Source organism: Vanellus vanellus (genome assembly GCF_965231255.1).
Source record: "Vanellus vanellus genome assembly, chromosome: 2".
In the NCBI taxonomy this organism is placed as follows: domain Eukaryota; kingdom Metazoa; phylum Chordata; class Aves; order Charadriiformes; family Charadriidae; genus Vanellus; species Vanellus vanellus.
Genome location: NC_138906.1, coordinates 4640805 through 4660682, shown reverse-complemented (window position 1 = coordinate 4660682; position 19878 = coordinate 4640805). Strand labels below are relative to the sequence as shown.

Below are 19878 nucleotides of genomic sequence, written 5' to 3'. Positions count from 1 at the left end.
GATTTGGGGGGGATTTTAAGTTTCTGGGCTTTGTAGATAGAAGAAAAAATATGTCTTTTGGTGCAAGTTTGACATCCCAGCTCTAATTTTCTCTCTTATCACCAGCTCTACCAAACACACCCTTATGGTTGGTTTTATGGCAATCCACTAAAATATTGCATATATAAGTTCAACCAAAATTTCTAACCCGGACATCACTCAGCTGCTTGGGATTTCTCTCAAATGCACTTTGATGATGGAATTTTAGCTCTGCCTCCTCACAATTACACATATATATATGTTTTATTTAAAGTAAAGGTTTTCACTTTCCCCCCAGATGCTACCATTTAAATGACACAGAAGTTGCATTAAGCTCTCATAAGATCAGCAGTGATTTATTCTCTATGCTCTTTCAAATGGTTTCTTGCCATCTGACAAATGCGCCATGACAACCACTGCTGGGACTTTTGGCTGTTGTCCCAGTGGGAGGGAAACCCTCCTTCTCAGAACTGCAGGTACAAAGTAGACATTTTTCTGTGATTTTATGTTTTGCAGAGGGAAACACGAGGGGAAGAAAGCGGAGACAAATAGAAGACATTTTTTAACTGACAATCAAGTTTTTAATGACTTAAAATAGTGAAATAGTGTAGTGGGGGTGGTGTGGCAAGGGAAATAAGATTTTTTCATTCTTTTTGTTTTTCTAGCTTTAAAATGTATGTTGAAGTTAGAAAAAAATTATGTATATGGGTCCTGTAGTTAGCTTTCGCTACAAATGAATGTCCAAATGCATCTGTATGGAATGAACTTCAGCAGAATTCTTTGGTGAATCTGGAGGAAGATTTTAAATGCTGGAGTAGAAATGCCATTTTAATTATGATCACTCACTCCCAAAAGCTCAAAAAAAGGAGCTGACCCCAACTGGTGTCCAGTACTTGAACCTTCTTAGATGAACCCTTGCTCCTTGATAGGACTTGCAACCCAAGGACTGAAAAATCATTCCTATATGTGAATACAACCAAACTCTAGTACATCCTCATGTACTAGATATGTGTAAGAATCCTCATGTCAGGGTCAGGAACCAACATTCATATGTGTTTACACTGGAAGAGTAGCTGAGACATCAAACTTCAGAATAACTATCTCTTACCCTTCAAGGTATCCCTGTCCTTTTTTGCCTTCTGCTGAGACGTTAGTTTAAAGGGACAGTTTTACAGTTGTACTGTCTGTAGGCATAGAAACACACGTAAAGGCATGAGGAAGGACCTTTTACAAGGGCACATAGTGATAGGATGAGGGGGAATGGATTCAAACTGGAAGAGGGGAGATCCAGATTAGATATTAGGAAGAAATTTTTCATTTTGAGGGTGATGAGCCACTGGAAGTTGTGAAGGCCCCATCCTTGGAGGTGTTGAAGGCCAGGTTGGATGGGGCTCTGAGCAACCTGGTCTGGTGGGAGGTGTCCCTGCCCAGGGCAGGGGGTTGGAACTAGATGGTCTTCAAGGTCCCTTCCAACCTAAACCATTCCAAAGCGGTTAAACTGTTTAGTAAGAGCTACTGCTGAAATTGCCACAAAAATACTTATTTTACTTTCAGGTAAGTTAGATAAAGGCTATAAAAGAAAGCTACAACAGGGACAGAGTGAAGAAATAGTGCCTTTGAACCCAAATAAAATGATTTAGCTACAAGACCAATCTCCCACTCTCTGCCCCCTTAAAAATTGTTGTAAGTTTAACGTCATTGTTGTATCTCTTTCTTTCTCTCTCTTTATTTTTCTTTCCCCACCTCATTCTTTCATTAACAACTGCAGCTGCTGGGACATGAATGACAACACTGCCTTGTGGTGGGTGATCAAGGGTCCTGTGGTTGGATCAATCATGGTAAGTGGCACTTGGAGGGGGTGTTTCCTCAACGCTTCTGAGGGTGAATGACCGATGCAAATAGTTTAAAATGGCTTTACAAACTATGCTGCATCAGCTGTGCTGGAGTACTGCACAGCTTGTCTCAATGTCCACCATTTGCCATCCACAATGCTAAGTAATTCCGTTGTTATAAAGGAGGTTTAGTACAAGTTAAATGATGGTACACTGCCTGCGAGCAAAAACTGTGCAGACAAGGAGTTATTCAGCTGCTTAAACATCGATACCAAATGCCATAAGTAAGTCCTTAGAGCATATGGAGCATCTGCCTGGGGCTGGCAGATATGACATGGGATGTATAGGTATACTGTGCCATTTGGGGTGGAAGCTGAAGGCCAAGAGGGACAACCCCGGGCATCTAAAACAATACTAGATGCCAGTGACCAGGAAACTGGACTGTGTCTGTTGAATGGAATTAATTTCACAGGTACATTTATTTATCTAATATTAGCATTATAACAGGATTGTGATGCGGTAGTGTTAATAGTGCAAGATACTCAATTGTCAACAAGGTATCTAAGCTCTCTTTGGTTGATGGAGGTCTTGGATTTGACTCAAATGCTGCTAGATACCTGTGTATGGATGAATGACGCTTTCTAACGTACCCTGTTTGGGCGCCAGATGCTGTCCCAAAAGAATAAGGGAATTTTAAAATGGTGTTGGGCTCCTCCAGTTAGGAAATGAAAATATGTCGCTAGACAATATGGTTAGTGGCACCTGAAAAGCTGTTTGGCTTACCACACGTAGGTGTCTAATTCTGGGCATGCTAAGTGGCTCTCCATACTCCAGTGACAGCATTGGCCAGGTCTTTGTTGACTGTTGCGGGATTTTTAGACATCCAGCTCACAGGTGGTGATATACATGTAGGTGCTTTCATCAGGTTCGGTGCTGCTTCTTTGAATTATTTGGACAGCTCTCTAAAGTACAGTAACCTTCAGACACATTAAAGGTGATTCAGCTAAGAACACTGAAGCGTATCAAGATGGGGAGCGTCCAACAAGCTGGGGATTTTGTGATATCAGTGTCTGTGAATTTCCAGGCTTTGGAGACATATTCTATGAAGGATCACATTCGAGCTTTGGGGAATCAGTTTTACCTGGCTTCTGTTGAAGGCATTAAAGATTCAAGCAACTATCAAGAAGAGACTGTGTTTCTTCATTCATTTGTACTCATCAGATAGAAAATTCTTCTGAAAGAGATGCTCACATCTAGTTTAAGTACTTGGTCTCCTTACAGGAGTAAAAGTTTGCATAAGGGTTCAACTTAAATTTCCCACTCTCTTCTTATGAGGTTAAGATGCTATGGAGTTGGTGACAGCCAAATCTGAAGCCAAAGTATTGAAATAAACTGATTTTATTAATCTCCAAGTTTTTAAAACTATATCTGTAGTGACAATATTCTATGGAAGAGAAGATGCCCAGGATGACATAAAACTAAAACACGTGAAGGTGAACTTTAACACCCACGCCCCCCGCACACACACTCCTCCCCTCCCAAAAACATTAGAGACCATCCCACCTTGGGCCAGATTAAGGTGAGGAGAGGGAAAGTGACACAACTTGGGATTTTCAGGAAAAGGGAGACACTACATTGTGACTGATGGATACTACTAAACTGAGAAGTGCCGTAGTTCAAAGAATGGGAGTTAAAGATGCTTTTACTGTTGAGATCTTTGCTTTCCTTTTATTCTTTGCGCTGGCGGATAATGAAAAATGTTGAAACCTTTTCACTTATGTTCATCGTAACTGGTGCTTGGGACTGGAGAAATTCTGCCTTACTGTAGCTGTTGCAAAGGAGATATATTTTCCTGGAAAAGGGGTGATAAGACCCGTGTAAACTTATCCCATTACTCCTGACACTATGGAACTTCTAGACTGCAGTTTGGAGAAGAATAAGGCAATGGAGCCAGCAAGTCACTGTGAATGTCTCATTCTCATACTTGAAAAAATGCACCATTGTCACCATTCTTTCCTTTCTTTTTCCCCTAGATAAACTTTGTGCTTTTTATTGGCATAATTGTGATACTTGTGCAGAAACTCCAGTCACCTGATATTGGGGGCAATGAATCCAGCATTTACTTGTAAGTACAAATAAAGCAGTAATAAATTTAGATCTCTAATATACACATAGGAAAAAAGACAAAGTCAAAAACGCACCTCAGCTGAATTAATTTGATTTTCAAAAGGAGTCACAGGATCTATTAAATTACTTCAGTTGATTTTTACTTTTTTTTTTTTTAAATCCATAAGCCACAAAACTGCATTTTAATGCCAGCTTTCGCCTTTCGTAAAAGGCCTAGAAAATACATGTAAATACAAGATTAAAACAAAACAAAAAAAACCCCAAATCCTTAATAGGTCAGTTATCTGGAAATTAGCATACTGACCAGGCATAAATATTATTATACTCATGGGACAGTCTGCTGTGCTTCATACGTTCCACGGACATGGTCCAAGGTTCATTGAAAACAATGAGATTTAGTGAAAAGATTTCATTAACTTTGGACTGAATTCTAATTTAGGAAAATCTCCTAAAGTTGCTTATGTTTATGTTTCTTGTAACCTTGAATGCATTCCATTTAAGCCAAACAATCCCCACCACCACCACCCAGAATTGCTTAAAAATGCACAACAAATCCTAACATTTTCCTTTAGAAGTTTTAAAACTTTGTGATTTACATTTTTTTTAAAGCCAATACCCCTTTTGTTAGTTTCCACCTCATTAGATGACAGAGATTGGCCATTTGAGATGGTCATCATTTCCATTTTGAGTGCCTGCAGTCGTTCTCCATATAAAATTCTACAATCATTTTGAATAACCAGGATATGTGGCAGCACATTCGGTGTTTTCTTGGCTTTTCAGCCCAAACATCACACACATTTGCTTCACCATTTTTTTTAAGCTTTAGTGATCTAGCACTCGTAAACATACGTAAGAGTATTTCATTTAGCACTGGATCCCTGGTGAAAAGAGGCAAGTCACAAGCCTTAAATAAAAATAAAAGATGTCAGGGTAAAGTAGGAGATCCTCATTTGTTGTGCTTTTTTAAAAAATTATCCAGTGATCAGTTTCATCCTAAGTAACCACGCTCATAGTATTTTGATGTCATCCATCTAAATCACAATTTTCAGGGAAAAAGTATGTCCTCCAGCTACCTATTTTTCTTCCCTTCTTCCCTACTGTCTTGTTTACATTTACATGAAATGACAATATTTTACAGATCACTTTTTCATGTCTGTAGTCGGACATCCACGTAGTTAAAGCACTGCCCTCGAAGCTTGCTCTAAACCCTGTTCCCACAGACAAAAAAGACGCTTTAAATTCATTCTGCAGGTGGATATATCTCAGAAGTAAAACTCAGGAGAAAGCGTAGTGAATAGGTTAACTGCGCGCATGGTTTGCCAATGGCTTGCATGAAGATTTCCCATGTATGTGCTGCTGGGAAGTCGTCCACCGAATCTTAGATTGTAATTAGCACCCAAGATGTGCAGAGCTAGATCTGATAATGACCTGCTAAATGCATGTTTGGTGTCTGCTGCACATCTCTCACATATGAAGCAAAGCATGCCGTGGACTCCAGTGGTTTAACTCGAGTATGAAACATCCTTGTCATTTTTGATCAATATGGTGACTGGGTTTTACTGATATTTTTCCTATGTGTATAGTTAGCCACCAAAACCGAGAGAAAACATCATATTTTCTGTTTCATTCGCTGCCATTATTTTTCATATTTTTTTGCAACTTTATAAATGGGTGTGTATAAATTGATCTTGCATTTATGTATGTGTTATGAAGTGGAGTGTTGTTTATCCAAACAGATTCGACAACAGAAAAGTCGCACATAAATGATAAAAAGAAATGAAATGAATAAGTCTCTGCAGATATACACCAGGCATATTCAATATTTGTGCACACATATCATGTAAAAAGAGAGGTGTTTTAATGAAGAAAAAAGATAGTTCATAGCATGGTTATGTCACCATATTGAAATCTCTGTGGCATTTAGAACGTGGTCCATGTTAAGCATTTTCCATGTCCTATTTTGCTGTTTAAGACTATTACACATCATCCCATCAGACTAAATTCTCCATCCAGGTCTTTATTCCACAACATATTTAAGTATTTTGCCTTTATTACATGAGACAGATCAGTTGTGGCTGAGGAAGGGTGTTCAGCCTGTTCCTGAAGGTAATATCACACGACATCTGCCGTAGCGATTGAGATTTACTCTGCTATCGATAATCCACTCTTTGGAATAACACTTTAGCCAGCACTTCCATCATCAAAAAAAGAAAATAAAAGACCCTACAAAAATTTGGTTATTGATTTTAAGTAGGATTTATTTTCTTCTTATATGTATGGTACATGTTTAGGCTCAGGCCCATTTAATAATCATTTTTGTTTGGAAAATCTGCCTCCAGTTCTATTTTATAGACACTCTGGTCACGGTTCTGCAAATGACTTAAGCCTGTACTTGGCTTTATGAGCCTTGGGGACGTGCTTAAATTCAGAGATTAATTATATATTGTTACCACCGTGCACTCATTATTAAAAATTCCCACTACTGGAGTCAGCTGCGAGCTATGACAGGAACACAACAGAAGAGTGCACTACTGGGGAACTAATGCTTAATTAATATAGTGCAGCCAGTAGAGATTGTAAGACTCACTTTAAAAAAGCAAACAATAATTTGTATAATTTACAGCACAATAACGAGTGCTTTACTCCCATAAAAAATCCGAATTTTTCTCTAAATAACCTGAGGGTCATTATACGCGATAGCCTTTGCCTTTAGACTGACAGAACCTTGGGAACATGTAGCTGCCTCCTAACAGTGTTCTGCAGCCGTCAAATGCTTTAGTGATTGCAAACTTCCATTTTATCAGCTTGTATGTTGGGTCATTCATTTACCAGTCTCATGCGTAATCGACCTTTCTTCGCACATTCGGTTTCCCCCTCAAAGCTGCCTGCACGCTGCTGATCCCATTTCAGACCGAGCGGCTCAAAACACGTCAGATTGTGGGAGCGCAATAACCCCGTCCTTCTTTTACTGGTGTTTTAGATAGAAACTTCTCCTTATGGCTGAAATGATTGGGGGCTAGATTCATCAAAACTATCTAAGCAGTTGAGGTAGGAATTAAAAAGGAAACAGAAGCTGCGCTTTTTAGTATTCTTTTTAATTTTATGATTATTTGGGTTTATTTTTCTGAGAACCTTAAGCAGCTTTCATACTTCCTCCCAGTAGTCATCGTAATCATTATTTACTTTTTAGTGTTAGGAGTGAACTGCCAAAGGCATAAAAAAGACACAACTTTGTTTCTTGAACCATGTTCGGTTTCAGTTAACCTTGTGTCAGTCTGGAATAATTCCAGCAAATTAAACATCAAGCCAAAGCAAGTCCAGTGATGCAAATGCAATAGATTTTTATCTGAGCGAGAAGTTCTGAGATCCTCGGGTGCTGGGGAAGCATAAAGTAATATTGATTGTATTCCTAGCGTAATTGAGACACCTATCTGCATGGTTCAGAGAGGTTTCTTGCCCCGTTTGGTGAATGAATTGCATAAATGCCTGTAATTTGCCATGGGCAGGGACACGACGTACTTAATCCTATAGTACAAATGACAATGTTTTTTATTTGTACCTGTATATTCAGTCCAGCTAGATTTTACTTAACCTGCTTCCAAACAGAAAGCACCGCCTGATTTTTAGCAATCTCCAATTGCATAGTTCATAAATATTTCGAAGCGGTAGTAGATTATTTAGGGATAATGTTACACCACACGCTGAAGGCCAAGCAGCTCCACATCAGAAGTCCATGAATCCAGTGCGCGCTCACAGTTCTGGGGACTGGAAACACATATTCACAACCAGCTCCGGCTGGTTAAGCACATGGCGTGTCACATCAGGCCCACATTATTGACATTGATTTTCATACATCAGTCCCTCTTCTGGAGTTTTAGGAAATGGATAATAAGTTGACCTGGTAAGGCTTTGTTGTTTTCCCCATGAGAAATCCAGCCAGTAGTGTGTAACATGGTACGTCAGCGTCTGCTTTGAGGCATCCTGGTTTTGGTCAAGTTGTTGCAGAAAGAGTACCTTCGCACACACCCCAAAAAAGATATTCCTATAGGAACGCCTACACAAAGCTTATATCCACGCTATTATTTTCATGAGCATCGCTGAGAGAGTCGTAATAGACAGAAGATCATCTAACGGTATCACTTCCATAAGCCACGACAGCAGTTGAGTAGGTATGCATGATGCAGATGCATGCTGGAATAACCCTTAAGTTTAAAAAGGCCCACACATTTCCATCAAGTCTTTGCTTATTCATTCATTTCCAAGGATCGAACACGTTTAACTGAAAAAGCTTCCTTTTTTTTTTTTTTTTTTTTTTTTTTTTCTTTAAATTATTTCCACTTTATCATGAATAGTATAATTTGGGAGGGGGAAGCTTGTTTCTGCTTTTGCTTTAACAGATTCTTCATAAATTTTGTATCACATGTTGAAAACTCAATGAAAAGAAAATAAACCCCACATATACCTAGCTAATTCAGGTCTACGTCATTCCTCCACTCAGCATCTTGCTGGAAAGAAAGGAGAAACATGGCATATACCATAGGTAGGTATGATTTTACATATGGTGCAACCTAGAGGGTCAGGGCAGGAGAAGCAATGTTGTAACACAAATGTTTTGGTAAACAACACTCCTCTACTGTTCACCTACAAAGTCACCAGACACTCAATGATTCATTCTGCTACCGCTTTGTCTTGCTGCAAGTGCTCAGACTGCCAGCATTGATAATTATCGGCAGGGTCTTCACGCCAAAAGTCTCGTTTTTTACAAGAAAATGGCAGATGTTTGATGAACGGTGTATTCTTTAGCATGGCGCTGTAATTTCTTAAGACCAGGTGCTACCAGTTGAGCGCTGGAGTGCCCACTAACCCAGCAATGAAAAGGAACATGTGTCCCTGGGTCAATCCTTTTCTATCACAAGAAAATACAATGGAAAACATAGACGATGATCATTTGATGTCAGTGCATAATCAGCGAGGACCTAATTCTCATTTCTAAGAAATGCTAGGAGAGTAGATGTTTGCTACTTGGGTTGACACTAATTCTCGACGGATTTGTTTAATGCTCTAGAGAAAATGTTCTCACTCACAACTACTATACTGTTCATATACATTTCCCAGGACAAGTTGTTATTTTGGGTGTTGGTTTGAGGGTTTTTTGTTTTCTGTTTTGTTGTTGGTTTTCTTTTTTGGTGGGAGGGAGCGGGGTGATCTCTGCCGAATCTTTTCAGGTAGGGATTGGAAAAGAATTGAGTGTATTCCTTAGGAATGTAAGTTCGTGCAGGCTGTGTACCATAATTAGCAAGAATATAATTACACAGGATTTTATTTATTTTCAGACAAAGCTATTGAAATCCCTATTCTGCTTTGATTATCTATCTATAGGTTTGCTGTGGTCTCAACTACCATAAAATCAAACAACACAGAATATTTAGTGAGTTTGTAATGTTCCTGTGAGCTGTTGTTCCTGTTGAACAGCTGAGGGTATGATGCACAAAGGGGGCTACTCAAAATCCTCCCTCCCCCCACCCCGGGTGCCTGTAGCAGGTAGAGGAACATGAACATCTACCCTTGGTTGTCAAATTTAGCTTCCTAACCTAAAAGCTGTCTTTTCATCCAATACGCATCTTTTAAATTCTTACAGTGATGATGGGGTCAGACCTAAAACCACGTCCACCTTGAAAGTGGTTTTGTTATTTCGTGGGCCACTTGCCAGAGGGGTATTCCAGAGGAGCAAATCAATATTTTGAAAGGAAATTCCACCGATTTCCAATGATATACAAGTGCTTTACTGGAGCTTTGACAGGCTCTGATTTTGAAATCATTGATGACAAAACTTGTTTCTTGTGGTTACAAGATCATCTGTGGTGAATGCAATGTTAAAAAGTGCTCAGCTGCTGTTATTTTGAAATCCTTAGAAGGTGGTTGGCGTGCAAGTCCATTGTGCCTTGGCTTGCACAGACGATGTCTGTATGATGGAGGCTGACTCCTGCTATTTTCTATTTTGTAGTAGTAATAAAAAATAGTATGACTTTGTCTTTAAACACTATTTGTGCACATTGCTGTAAGGTATTTTTAGGGGCTATTTTATGGTTTCAATGGATATAAGGAGAGGAAAGGATACAACACTGATTTAAGTGGTTGATGATCTAGCTGACTCTTTTCAAATATGCCTAAGTTTCATGCTTGAGTTTTCTAATGGTGACTTAAAATTTCCACGTGACTCCATGCTCTGTGGCAGCCTGAGAGAATGAAGTTCTTTGTCCACAGATTTTTTCCCCCGCACGTTACAAGAGCAAGGCACAAACTGAAAAAGAGCATGTGGCCTTGAGCAACCTGGTCTGGTGGGAAGTGTCCCTGCCCATGGCAGGGGGGTTGGAACTCGATGATCTTCAAGGTCCCTTCCAACATAAACCATTCTATGATTCTATGTTTGCATTAGAGGAGAAGCCATTAATAGATGTTCCATCTCTAGAAAGATCAAGGAGGTGTGCAGGTCAGTGAGGGAAAGAACAATGCCATGTTAGATTCAACAGTGGGCTTCTCTTCATAGAAATGTTCCTTCTGGTTTTTTTGTCTTTTTTTAGAAGAAACAGGAATTCACTCTCAACAAGGGGTTGGAAGACCGTCAAGGGTTGGATTAGCCCTAACAGCCCTGCTTCTGAGGAGGTTCAGGCACAAAAGAAGGCTAAATAGTGTCTTATGAATTCCTATTGAAATGTTGGTAGCATATATCTGGATATTTCAGACCCAAATGTCTTTCTGAGCCAGTACCTAAAACATGGTGGTTTGATTGCCATAAGTGGTATGGAACAGCACTCACAACATCTGAAGGCTCAAGCCAGCGTGATTTCTATATAAGTGTTTGCGTCTGTGCTTGTGTGCCTGTGTAAATATAGGGCTTTGCCTACACATGTACTGTCTGAAATGCTATATATATCTAAAATTGTTCCAGCATTGCTTTTTAAAAGACCACAAATACTTTAGCAATGTGCACAATATAAAGCTTCTTACTTTAATGTGAAGCTGACTACACTTAACTAAACGCTCTGTGATATTATAACTTCTGCCACACGTTCAAGCTTACTGATTAGCAAAATTAAGGTAGCCTTCCTGAAGAAAATGGGGTACAGAGTTCAAAAACGTTTCTAAAGTCACTGCACTTCATCAAAGTGGATAACCTAATTTTGATCTGTATTGATAAACTTCAGTTGTCATGGCGATCAGCAGAATAGAGAACATCCAGTGCCTAGGGCCACGCATCTTCATGAGTTACCCATGGATTTGGATGCAGTGTTGTATCCTTTATCAGGGTAGCTCACTTACAGGGAAAGGTAACTGTTTTGGAGATTCAGATAATTTTTCAGAAACCTCAAATTGAGAGCTAATTTGGGAGCACCCATCCATGGGTGTTTTCCCTTTCTCTCCCCCATTGCTCATAGCGAAGTTTGTTGTTTTGAATGCATTGTTAGGCTGAAAGGGATAGATCTGGAATTTTGTTTGTCCCTAGATCAGTTTTCACCTTTGTTTCTTTGAATCGGTTACTTAGTGTAAAGGTAAACGTGGAATTGAAGCAACTGGTCATGCAGCAGTTGTTGCGAGACTGCAGACAATGGGGAATAATTCTGACATCTCTGATCTCGAGCGTGCTTTCAACTTACATCAAAGCTTGATGCACACCAGCATCCATGGTCTTCCATTTACCTTTTGCTACCATACACATTTTTGCCCCTACCATACGAGAACAAAAGGATTTCAATTTCCCCTCAGTGTCTCCGCTTCTCCTTGCCATTGATTTCTTGTGTCTCACTTCAGCAACTGGCATGCTTCACATCCAGTGGTTTTGGTCTTACATCTGAAGAATTATTAGGATGTACTCCAAGCAAGTACATAGTTCTTAGAGCCTGAGGTATGGAAGGGGCAAGAAAGATGGTGCTGTTGCAGTGCAGAAGGTTTTTCGATCTGGAAGGCTGAACTTCTCATGAGGTGCTTGTAAATAATACTGTGCATAAAAGGAACTGTGCGGTGCAAACTGGGAAATCGGTCAATTGCCCGGGAGCAAATTCTTCCTGTCTCGGAGAGTACAAGTACGCACTCAAAGGCCACCAGGTTACAGTGGCTTAATATTGAATTAAGTCTCAATGAAGGTGGTTTAAACAAATATGTACTACCTCAAGACTGGACCAATCGAAAGTTGTGCGTAGGGTTATGAGTCTTAGTACCTCATTTGCTGTGCACCTGTATCATTACTGAGAGCTTTCCGAACTGTAATTCCTCTTATAGATTTCCAGTGAAAACACTGCAGTTGTTCAGCTGGTTAAATGTCTGCAAGCTCAGGCCTTTTCTACAAAGGCAGCGTTTTTTCATTAGGGAGGGCTATAGAGATGGGTTGAAACTTGGATCACCGTCTGCAGGGATATCGTATAACACGTGAAGCAGGCGAGGCAAAACAACATAACTGAAGCTTCAGAGCTGCAAATTACATAAACTCGGTGTAGCTATACCAATGCTGATCTCTGCCAGCTGAAAGGACTAAGACCTGTCTATAAAGCTTGAAAATCCACTTCTTATGGCAGAACGTGACAATAAATACCCTGTGGGTTTTGCTCATTTGTTTGTTTTAAGGACAATGGGCTAATCAAATTCTTGGTTATTTTATGTCTGGTTTTGGACATACATAGTCTTCATTTCAAACAGCAAACCTATATTCAAAACCATTTAAGAATCTCATTTGGTATGGTACATTTTTCTCACTATACATGCTATTGTCTTCTATGCTACAGTTATGTTACTGCACCTCCATCAGAATTATTCCATAATGCATGACATTAGCCTGTGGTCTGGAGTCACTGGGAATAATCTAGCTTGTTAAAGTAGGCTCTCCAGAGCTAATAGAGAGGCAGGATTGGGATGTGTAACCTTGAAGCTACAGTTCATTTAAAGACTAGTTTTGATGGAAGTATTCTGCTGTCTACTACCAAATTTCTTCTCTAGATCACAGCTAAATATTAAGCTTTATCTCTTCGTTATTTGATCTCTGATGGCTTTCTCCATCCTCATGTGTCCACCCTATACAAGTTAGCAAAGCCAAGAATGAACAGTGTAGAGATGGTTTTCGGCTCTCTTTGACCATTCTGTTTCATCTTCAAGCCTCAATTCTGCACAAAGTTCAGGATTATTGGACAAAAAGTTTCAGTTCAAATTGATTTTGTTAAACATTCATTTTCAGCCTCAGCTAGAGTCTGCAAGCAGTAATCCAGCTTCAGCCTCTGGAGAGGTGACAGTGTTTTCCTCATAGACATACTATTTCTGTGCCAAATTACTATTGTAACTACCATGTCAGCTTTCAGTTACAGTAGATTAAATCTAACTTTGGTGGAATTCAAAGTACACTCATGTAAAGTGTACAGGGGGCGTTGAATGTTCTCTGTAATGTGGGAGCTCTGAAATCCGTAGAAGACCCTCATGATATTTCCTACATACGTCCTAGTTTTTAGCTTGAAGTTCATCGACTTTGCAAGTACGCAGACACAAAAAAATGCAAATCTTCTTTACATTCCTCCGAGGCACTGGAAAGAAAAGCAATCCACCGAGTTGTGTAAGACATAGCTACTCAAAACAGCAAAGAGAAAGAAAGCCGACGTCTCACGTGCTAAACCAACGCAAGAGCCCTAGAAGGTAGGGACCAAAAAGGCAGATGAAAGAAAACTACTACCACCCATTCAAGTCAACTGATTTTAACGTGTTTTGGAGAAAGACTTTCTCTTTTTTTTTTTTTTCCCCAGTTTGTTTTCAGATTATTCCCAGGTGTCAGAAGATGATCCTGGAATACCTCAGACCCCTTAGAGTTGTCAGGGGAAAAGGGCTTTTGTCTGGTGGTTTCAGCAGTAAAAAGTAGAGCTATGGGTAACAAGAGTAAGACTTTGGCAAAAGGTGACCAGACCAAGACTTTTGGACTTGTTTTCAATTTAAGAGTAAAGAAACAGAGTTGCCTTTTTTTTTTTTTTTTTTTCCCCCCACAAAGAGTACTACAATGGTTGTACTTTTAGCAAGACAGCATGGGATCCACCTGATGTAATAAGATAATCATGCTGGGCTCCTTCCACAGTCAGTAGAGATCAACCCAGTCCAGAGAACGAAATCCTTGGTGCAAATTACTTCATTCTAAACAAGATGTTTAAAATAGATCAGATAAATCTCACTTCAGGGTCTGTTTCTCACCACTGACTGCAAAGCTAGCATAGGGCGACAAGGTAAAAGACATACAGCTGTATTGTTAACTTTGAAAATTAGATAAGGTGGAACTAAAGAATGACTTTGCTGAGAAGCACCCATGCTTATTCTGTGCCTGGATGAGAGGGGCGAATGTGTCTACCTGCACATAGTGGGTCAGGGCCCACAGTCACTGCGGCAGGATGGAATTCTATAGTTTGTTGTGGGCTCACAGAACAAGTTTGTTTTTCCAAACTGTTTACGTCTGATCTGTAAGTCCAGAGGGTTTGTAAATGTAGCTGGTGTTTTGGCCAGGAAACACGTCTAGCTTCAGGAAATCCTCACCTATTGAGCAGCAAGGAAAAGAAGTCCCCCAACCTATAATATCAGCTGTAGGTAAGTAGGCATGTAGCATAAACAGTAGATGGCATGGCTCCATTTTTCATTTTTTTCTCTCTGTCCCATACAATCTTTCTACTTTCACTTTGCTTAACTTTTTATTGTATTTTCAGTATTTTACTTCATTGATTTGTTTTAACATTCCTTTTCCTGCTACTTATATGGTTGCCAATCCTATTTGTAGTGAGGTTACATAGATTTACTTGAGCAAGGTGTACAAAAATTCTTACTGAGGCAGTTTTAATTTGTATGAATCAAAATCTGTCTTTATTGTGTTTCCCAAAGGATTTCCCTTCAGCATATTCAGAGACAACCCACAAACTCTGTCATTCCCTGTGTGCTAAACCTAGAACCCTGATCTTTTTCATTATGGATCTACACGGCCTTGGTAATAGAGTGTAACTTCATTCCCCTGAATCAGCATGCTCGTTTTACTTCTCTTAAGCACCTCTGATAAATCTGCAAAGCCTTTAGAATTGAATTGCGACTACTTTTGCCTCAAATTTGTGTACTCTCTCATTTGCATTAACTTGCCAGACGTCAAGGTGTTCAGTCTGACAAGGTGGTCTTCAGCCACATCATACGTCACTCATTTAATCCTGGGAATGTTTAACTTTTTCTTTCCCCTTCCACCCTAGCACCCTCCCTCTTCCTCCCAGATGCAGCTGCAGTCCATGCACAGGACAATTGCGGTGAGACTCAGCTTGTTTGCCTTTAGCTGTCTAAAGTCTCGTATTTAATCTAAGCAGTCTAGTCGTCGTCTATGGTCAAACTGAGAGACCAGGGCACCTCCGTAAGACAATGCATCCCATATGTCTTAGACGCCTCTGTTACACAGGTCAGTTCAGCTTCTGGAAGTGCCCGTTTCTTTCCGTGATTGAGTGAGTTAAAAGTGATAGTTCAGTTTAAATTTGTCTTAGATGCATATAGTTAGATGTGGCCAATTTCATTCTGTGTGTGCCTACAGAGATCTGAGGATCCTGCTTAATTCATGTAGTGGTTTGATATCCATAACCTCATTTATATTAATTTTCTCTTATTTGGCTATTTTTTCCTCCTTCCCATTTCTTTCTGGTTCCTGCTTCCTCTGTCTCTTCTCTCTTTCCGCCTTTTGTTTCCACCAGTTTCTACTTTGACCATAACTAACTAACTAACTAACTAACTAGTTTGAAAAAAAGAGGGAGGAGGGCAAAAAAGGAAATAAATCTTGTATCAATTCTGTACTCTAAAAATTTTAGGTCACTTCACAATATCTAACATCAGAAAGATGATTCTACCTAAATTAGACAGGATGGCAGAAAAAAGGGCAATAGCACTAAAATATTAATGTTTTTGTAAGAAGTGCTAGCAAAGTTTTCCGTCACAAGCCTGTGAGTAAACATCCCCTCACTGGGGGGGAGCAGTAGTTAATTCTTAGATACTATTTTCAAAATCAAGTCTGTCCTTTTTGGTAATTCTAGCAAATATCAAGTGCTGGCATGCTAGTTCTACTCGCTAGAAAAACCTATAAAGAAAATCAATACCTGCCAAAACAGGGCGTAAGAAGTAAAGGAAACATGGGTTGGGATTTTTTTTCCCAGATTACCATGGCAAGATTATATACGTCATTAAAGAACACAACGCCTTACAACACCCCACGACTAAGAGTTTTCAAAGTGATTATTGGTTTTTAGATGTTTCATTTTCAGGTTATATCCCTTAAAATGCGTTCATAAACACCGCTTTTTCCAACATATGCTGAGCCACCCTCTTGGGGTAAAAATTGGTCTGATAAAATGTGTTTCAGATCAGGTGATCAAAAAATGAGTGAGGTGCTCAAAATCCATAGTCACTTCTGAAAGTCTCAGGCATAGTAAAAAGGAACTGTCTCTAAAATTCCCTCCTTGTTTTTGATCAGTCTTAGCTGACAATTAATGCACAACTCTATGAAGAACAGAGGTGGTGCAAATTTTTATTACTAAAGTGGTATTGTAAAAGGAACAGTCATTTTCATATTTGCTTCCTTAGCATCATCCAAGAAATGACATTCATTTTGCAAGTTGAAACATGATTACCATTTCAATTTGCTGGATATGTGCAAGCCACAATACTCTCTTCTTTCCAGCTCTTACACCATAATCTTTAGTGACAATGCAGCAGTCAGGTTTTCATTACCCAAAAGGAAACAAAACGAAACAAAAATCTAGTAAATGGGATTGGCTTAAAGGTGTTAACAGTAGGGAGAAAATTAATCTGTTTTCAATTTATTCTATTTTACGGTTCAGGTTATAAACCGCATCTTCCGTCTATGGCTATGTGAACACAGAACATAGACTATGCGTATTAGCAGAGTAAGAGAACCACAGTTTGATTTGTTTGAATAAAGTTAGATGTCTACCTTGTAGGCAATTCCTTTAAAAATCACCATATTATCCTTTACAGTCAACAGAGATTTAGTCAGGGGTGTTTGGTGTGCTGTTCATCCCATCCTAAAGAGGACATCTAAAATTGGTCAGATTTCCCCTGGCCAGTAAGTGCATATTTCTCTCTTGACTACTTATTCTCTCCGATGATTCTCAAGGGACCAAAGATGTCCAGTTTACTTAGACATCTATACTGTAAATATCCCACCTTCCCTGAGGTGAACCCCACCAAAACAACCATGTGTTGAAAACAAAACGAACCAAAAAAAAAAATAAAACCTCCCCATGGAAGTCATCAAGAAATTACAAACGTCAATTCTCATGGTTTTGAGCCTACCGTAACAGATTCAAAGTCTTCGTCCCTCAGATCCCTCAAACTGTCTTCCCACGTTGTTTCAGATTACCCTTCTTGGCAGCTGATTTGAATTACCCTCTCTCTAGCTAGTTGTAAATATAAAGATCCCGTTCTCCATTAGCAGCTTTTTCTCGAATACAACATGTAGAGATAATGGTCCTGGTCCATAGTATATGTGCCTACTGCTTTTATGGCCACACCTGTCTTAGTGTGTGTGATAAAAAATAAGGAGTACCTCTGAATTACCAGTCAGACATGCAGTTTCCATACTGAACTCCCCTCCCCGTGCATCAAGGAATTTGGGCGAAAAACTGCTTTGGTGTCCTTTCTAGTACTCTTCACTAAAAAGGAGAGATCTACATTCCCTTGGGTACTTAGACGTGAAAATGAGGAACGTCTGGCCCAACTTCATCTTGGATTAATCTCCACCCTAGAAGTTTATGTTACTATCTAATTGTTCTCCACAAGCGTGCAGTCAACTTTCATTTAATATATTGTTCTGTTACCCTCTGTACGATACCAGACTGCAAAGGTCATGTGTATTTTGGATGCGTAACGCTGCCCGCCTGCCGCCGGGTTGTTCAATCTTCGCTTTGTCTGTGAATCAACACATCACAATTGCCAGCGACAGCCAGTGCATTTTAATTTTTTTTTGTTGTTATTGTTTCTTTTTGCTTCAGTCAAGCAGCTGGTTTGTGCCGTAATTTCATTCTGTCATGTCCGCTTTCCATCTTTGTGACGTGTCTCATGAAATGTGTTGAAAGTGACCTACCTTGGCCTGTTCACAATATGCTGAAAAAATTGCTAATCTTGTCATATTTAGCAGCTGCGTTCAGAAATGCTACTGTAAGCCTAAGAGGGCTAACCAGCACTCTTGCAAGATGTCAGAACTATCAACCATTACCCTGTAAGTGTACGCAATCCTGTGACGTTACTGTGTTTGTATGACGCATGTTGCAAGTAAATGAATGGATATTAGCAGAGGGGTAGTAACCAGAGAGCAAACATTCATTTAGTTCTTGTTGCATGTAGATTTTTTTTTTTTTCTCTTGTTCTGTGCTTTTGCTGATGCAACACGATCAAGGATTTTAAGGTTATTTTTTTTGAAAAAACAATGTAATTATGGCTGATGCTATTTATGGTTGTGGGTAGTGTCTGTACAGAAACTATTAATAGTTACTCTTTATTATGCAGCAAAGAGGTGAGCGCTGGTCATACTGAGAGTAAATGTTTTTCACCTGTTCGTTAGAACAAGGGCAGGGCAGGATTGAGTGAATCAGACTCCCGTTCAGTGTAAAATATGTTATGTCCATTGAACTGAGTGAAGTTGTGTTGGTATATCCCCAGGAGTGAGGAAAGGCTAAGGTTAACCCAGTATCAAAATATTATGTGTCTAGTCAGACGTCATCCTCAAAGATTTGCCTGTAGAGTGTGAGGCATCTAGAAAAGTGAATAAGTGCCGTTTAGTGTAGAGACATGTGAATTAATCACTTTCTCATAGTGCACCTCATTCTCTATTACTTGTACAAGAAACCCACAGGATTCGTTCAGGCGAGGCGTACCTTTTAGAAATCCATTATACAATTTTCCTGATGAACTTTGCCCCGAATTTCACAGCAGCCTTATGAGTGCAAACCAGCGCTCTCAGAGATGACCTGCCACAGAGATCCAACAGTCTGGCATTTTGATGCAGAATACTTAGTCGTTATCTTTGACGCTACTAAGGAAAACAGGTTGTTCTGTAACTTATAGCTGGATATTTTCTGATGTGTGTTAGCTAGGGAAAAAAAAAAAACACCAACATTTAAAACGTGAAAATAAATTTTCTCTGTGATTTCACATCTCCTCCAGGGATTTAAGAAATAGAACAATGAAGATGCTCAAAAGATTCAGTCAACAGATTGGCATTGTGCAAAAACAGATAGAAGAAATAGAGAATGGAAGAACAGTCAGCAGGTCCATATTTAGATTGGGAGAAGCTTGAAGTCTAAGAACAATTAGGTAAAACTAGGTCCTGCTTTTAAGAGAAGCTAGTTTGAAATACAGCATTTGCTACTTAGTCTAAAACCTGCTGCAGCATAGACTTTGTGTTGGGCCTTTGCAGAGAAACAAATTTCACATTAAGTAAGTGCAATGCTTCAGAAAGATGGCAGACCGACAACTGAGGTGAAATCCTCTACCTAGTCAATGGCAAGAAGACTTCAGGCTAAACAGGAGTCCAAAAAAGCTCTGTACACTTCCAGTAAACATAATTAAACCTTATTTTTGTGTTAAAATATGAAAGTCTCAGTAAACTTCTACTGTTTTTTAAGTCCGTAGTCTGAAGAAGTGATTTATGCATGGGAAAATGAAAAATCTGTAACCAATTCCTGTGTTTAGGTGTTACCTCAGGTCTTTGAATGTGATCCTACAGACGTAAGTAAGCTTTTGGAAAAGACATGTATGTGTCAGGGAGGTTACTGAGGTTCCCGAAAGTCACATGTTAACTACGGTTAGCATCCTTTTGATAAATTACGTTGGTTTATTAAACACGAGCTAT

General features: G+C 39.5%; 1 protein-coding gene across 3 annotated transcripts in view; it reads left to right on the top strand.

Moving 5' to 3' along the window:
* ADCYAP1R1 (ADCYAP receptor type I) overlaps positions 1–19878 on the top strand; it is a gene marked incomplete at both ends in the record, with an annotated part of 116079 nt that overhangs the window by 84801 nt on the left and 11400 nt on the right. For 2 of the 3 annotated variants that reach the window (XM_082480148.1, XM_082480149.1), the window contains 2 exons: positions 1787–1856; positions 3884–3975. In XM_082480148.1, coding sequence (XP_082336274.1) covers positions 1787–1856; positions 3884–3975 — 162 coding nt within the window. Of the gene's footprint in view, positions 1–1786; positions 1857–3883; positions 3976–18162; positions 18247–19878 lie in introns of all 3 variants that reach the window. The other variant, XM_082480147.1, reaches the window with a different exon arrangement.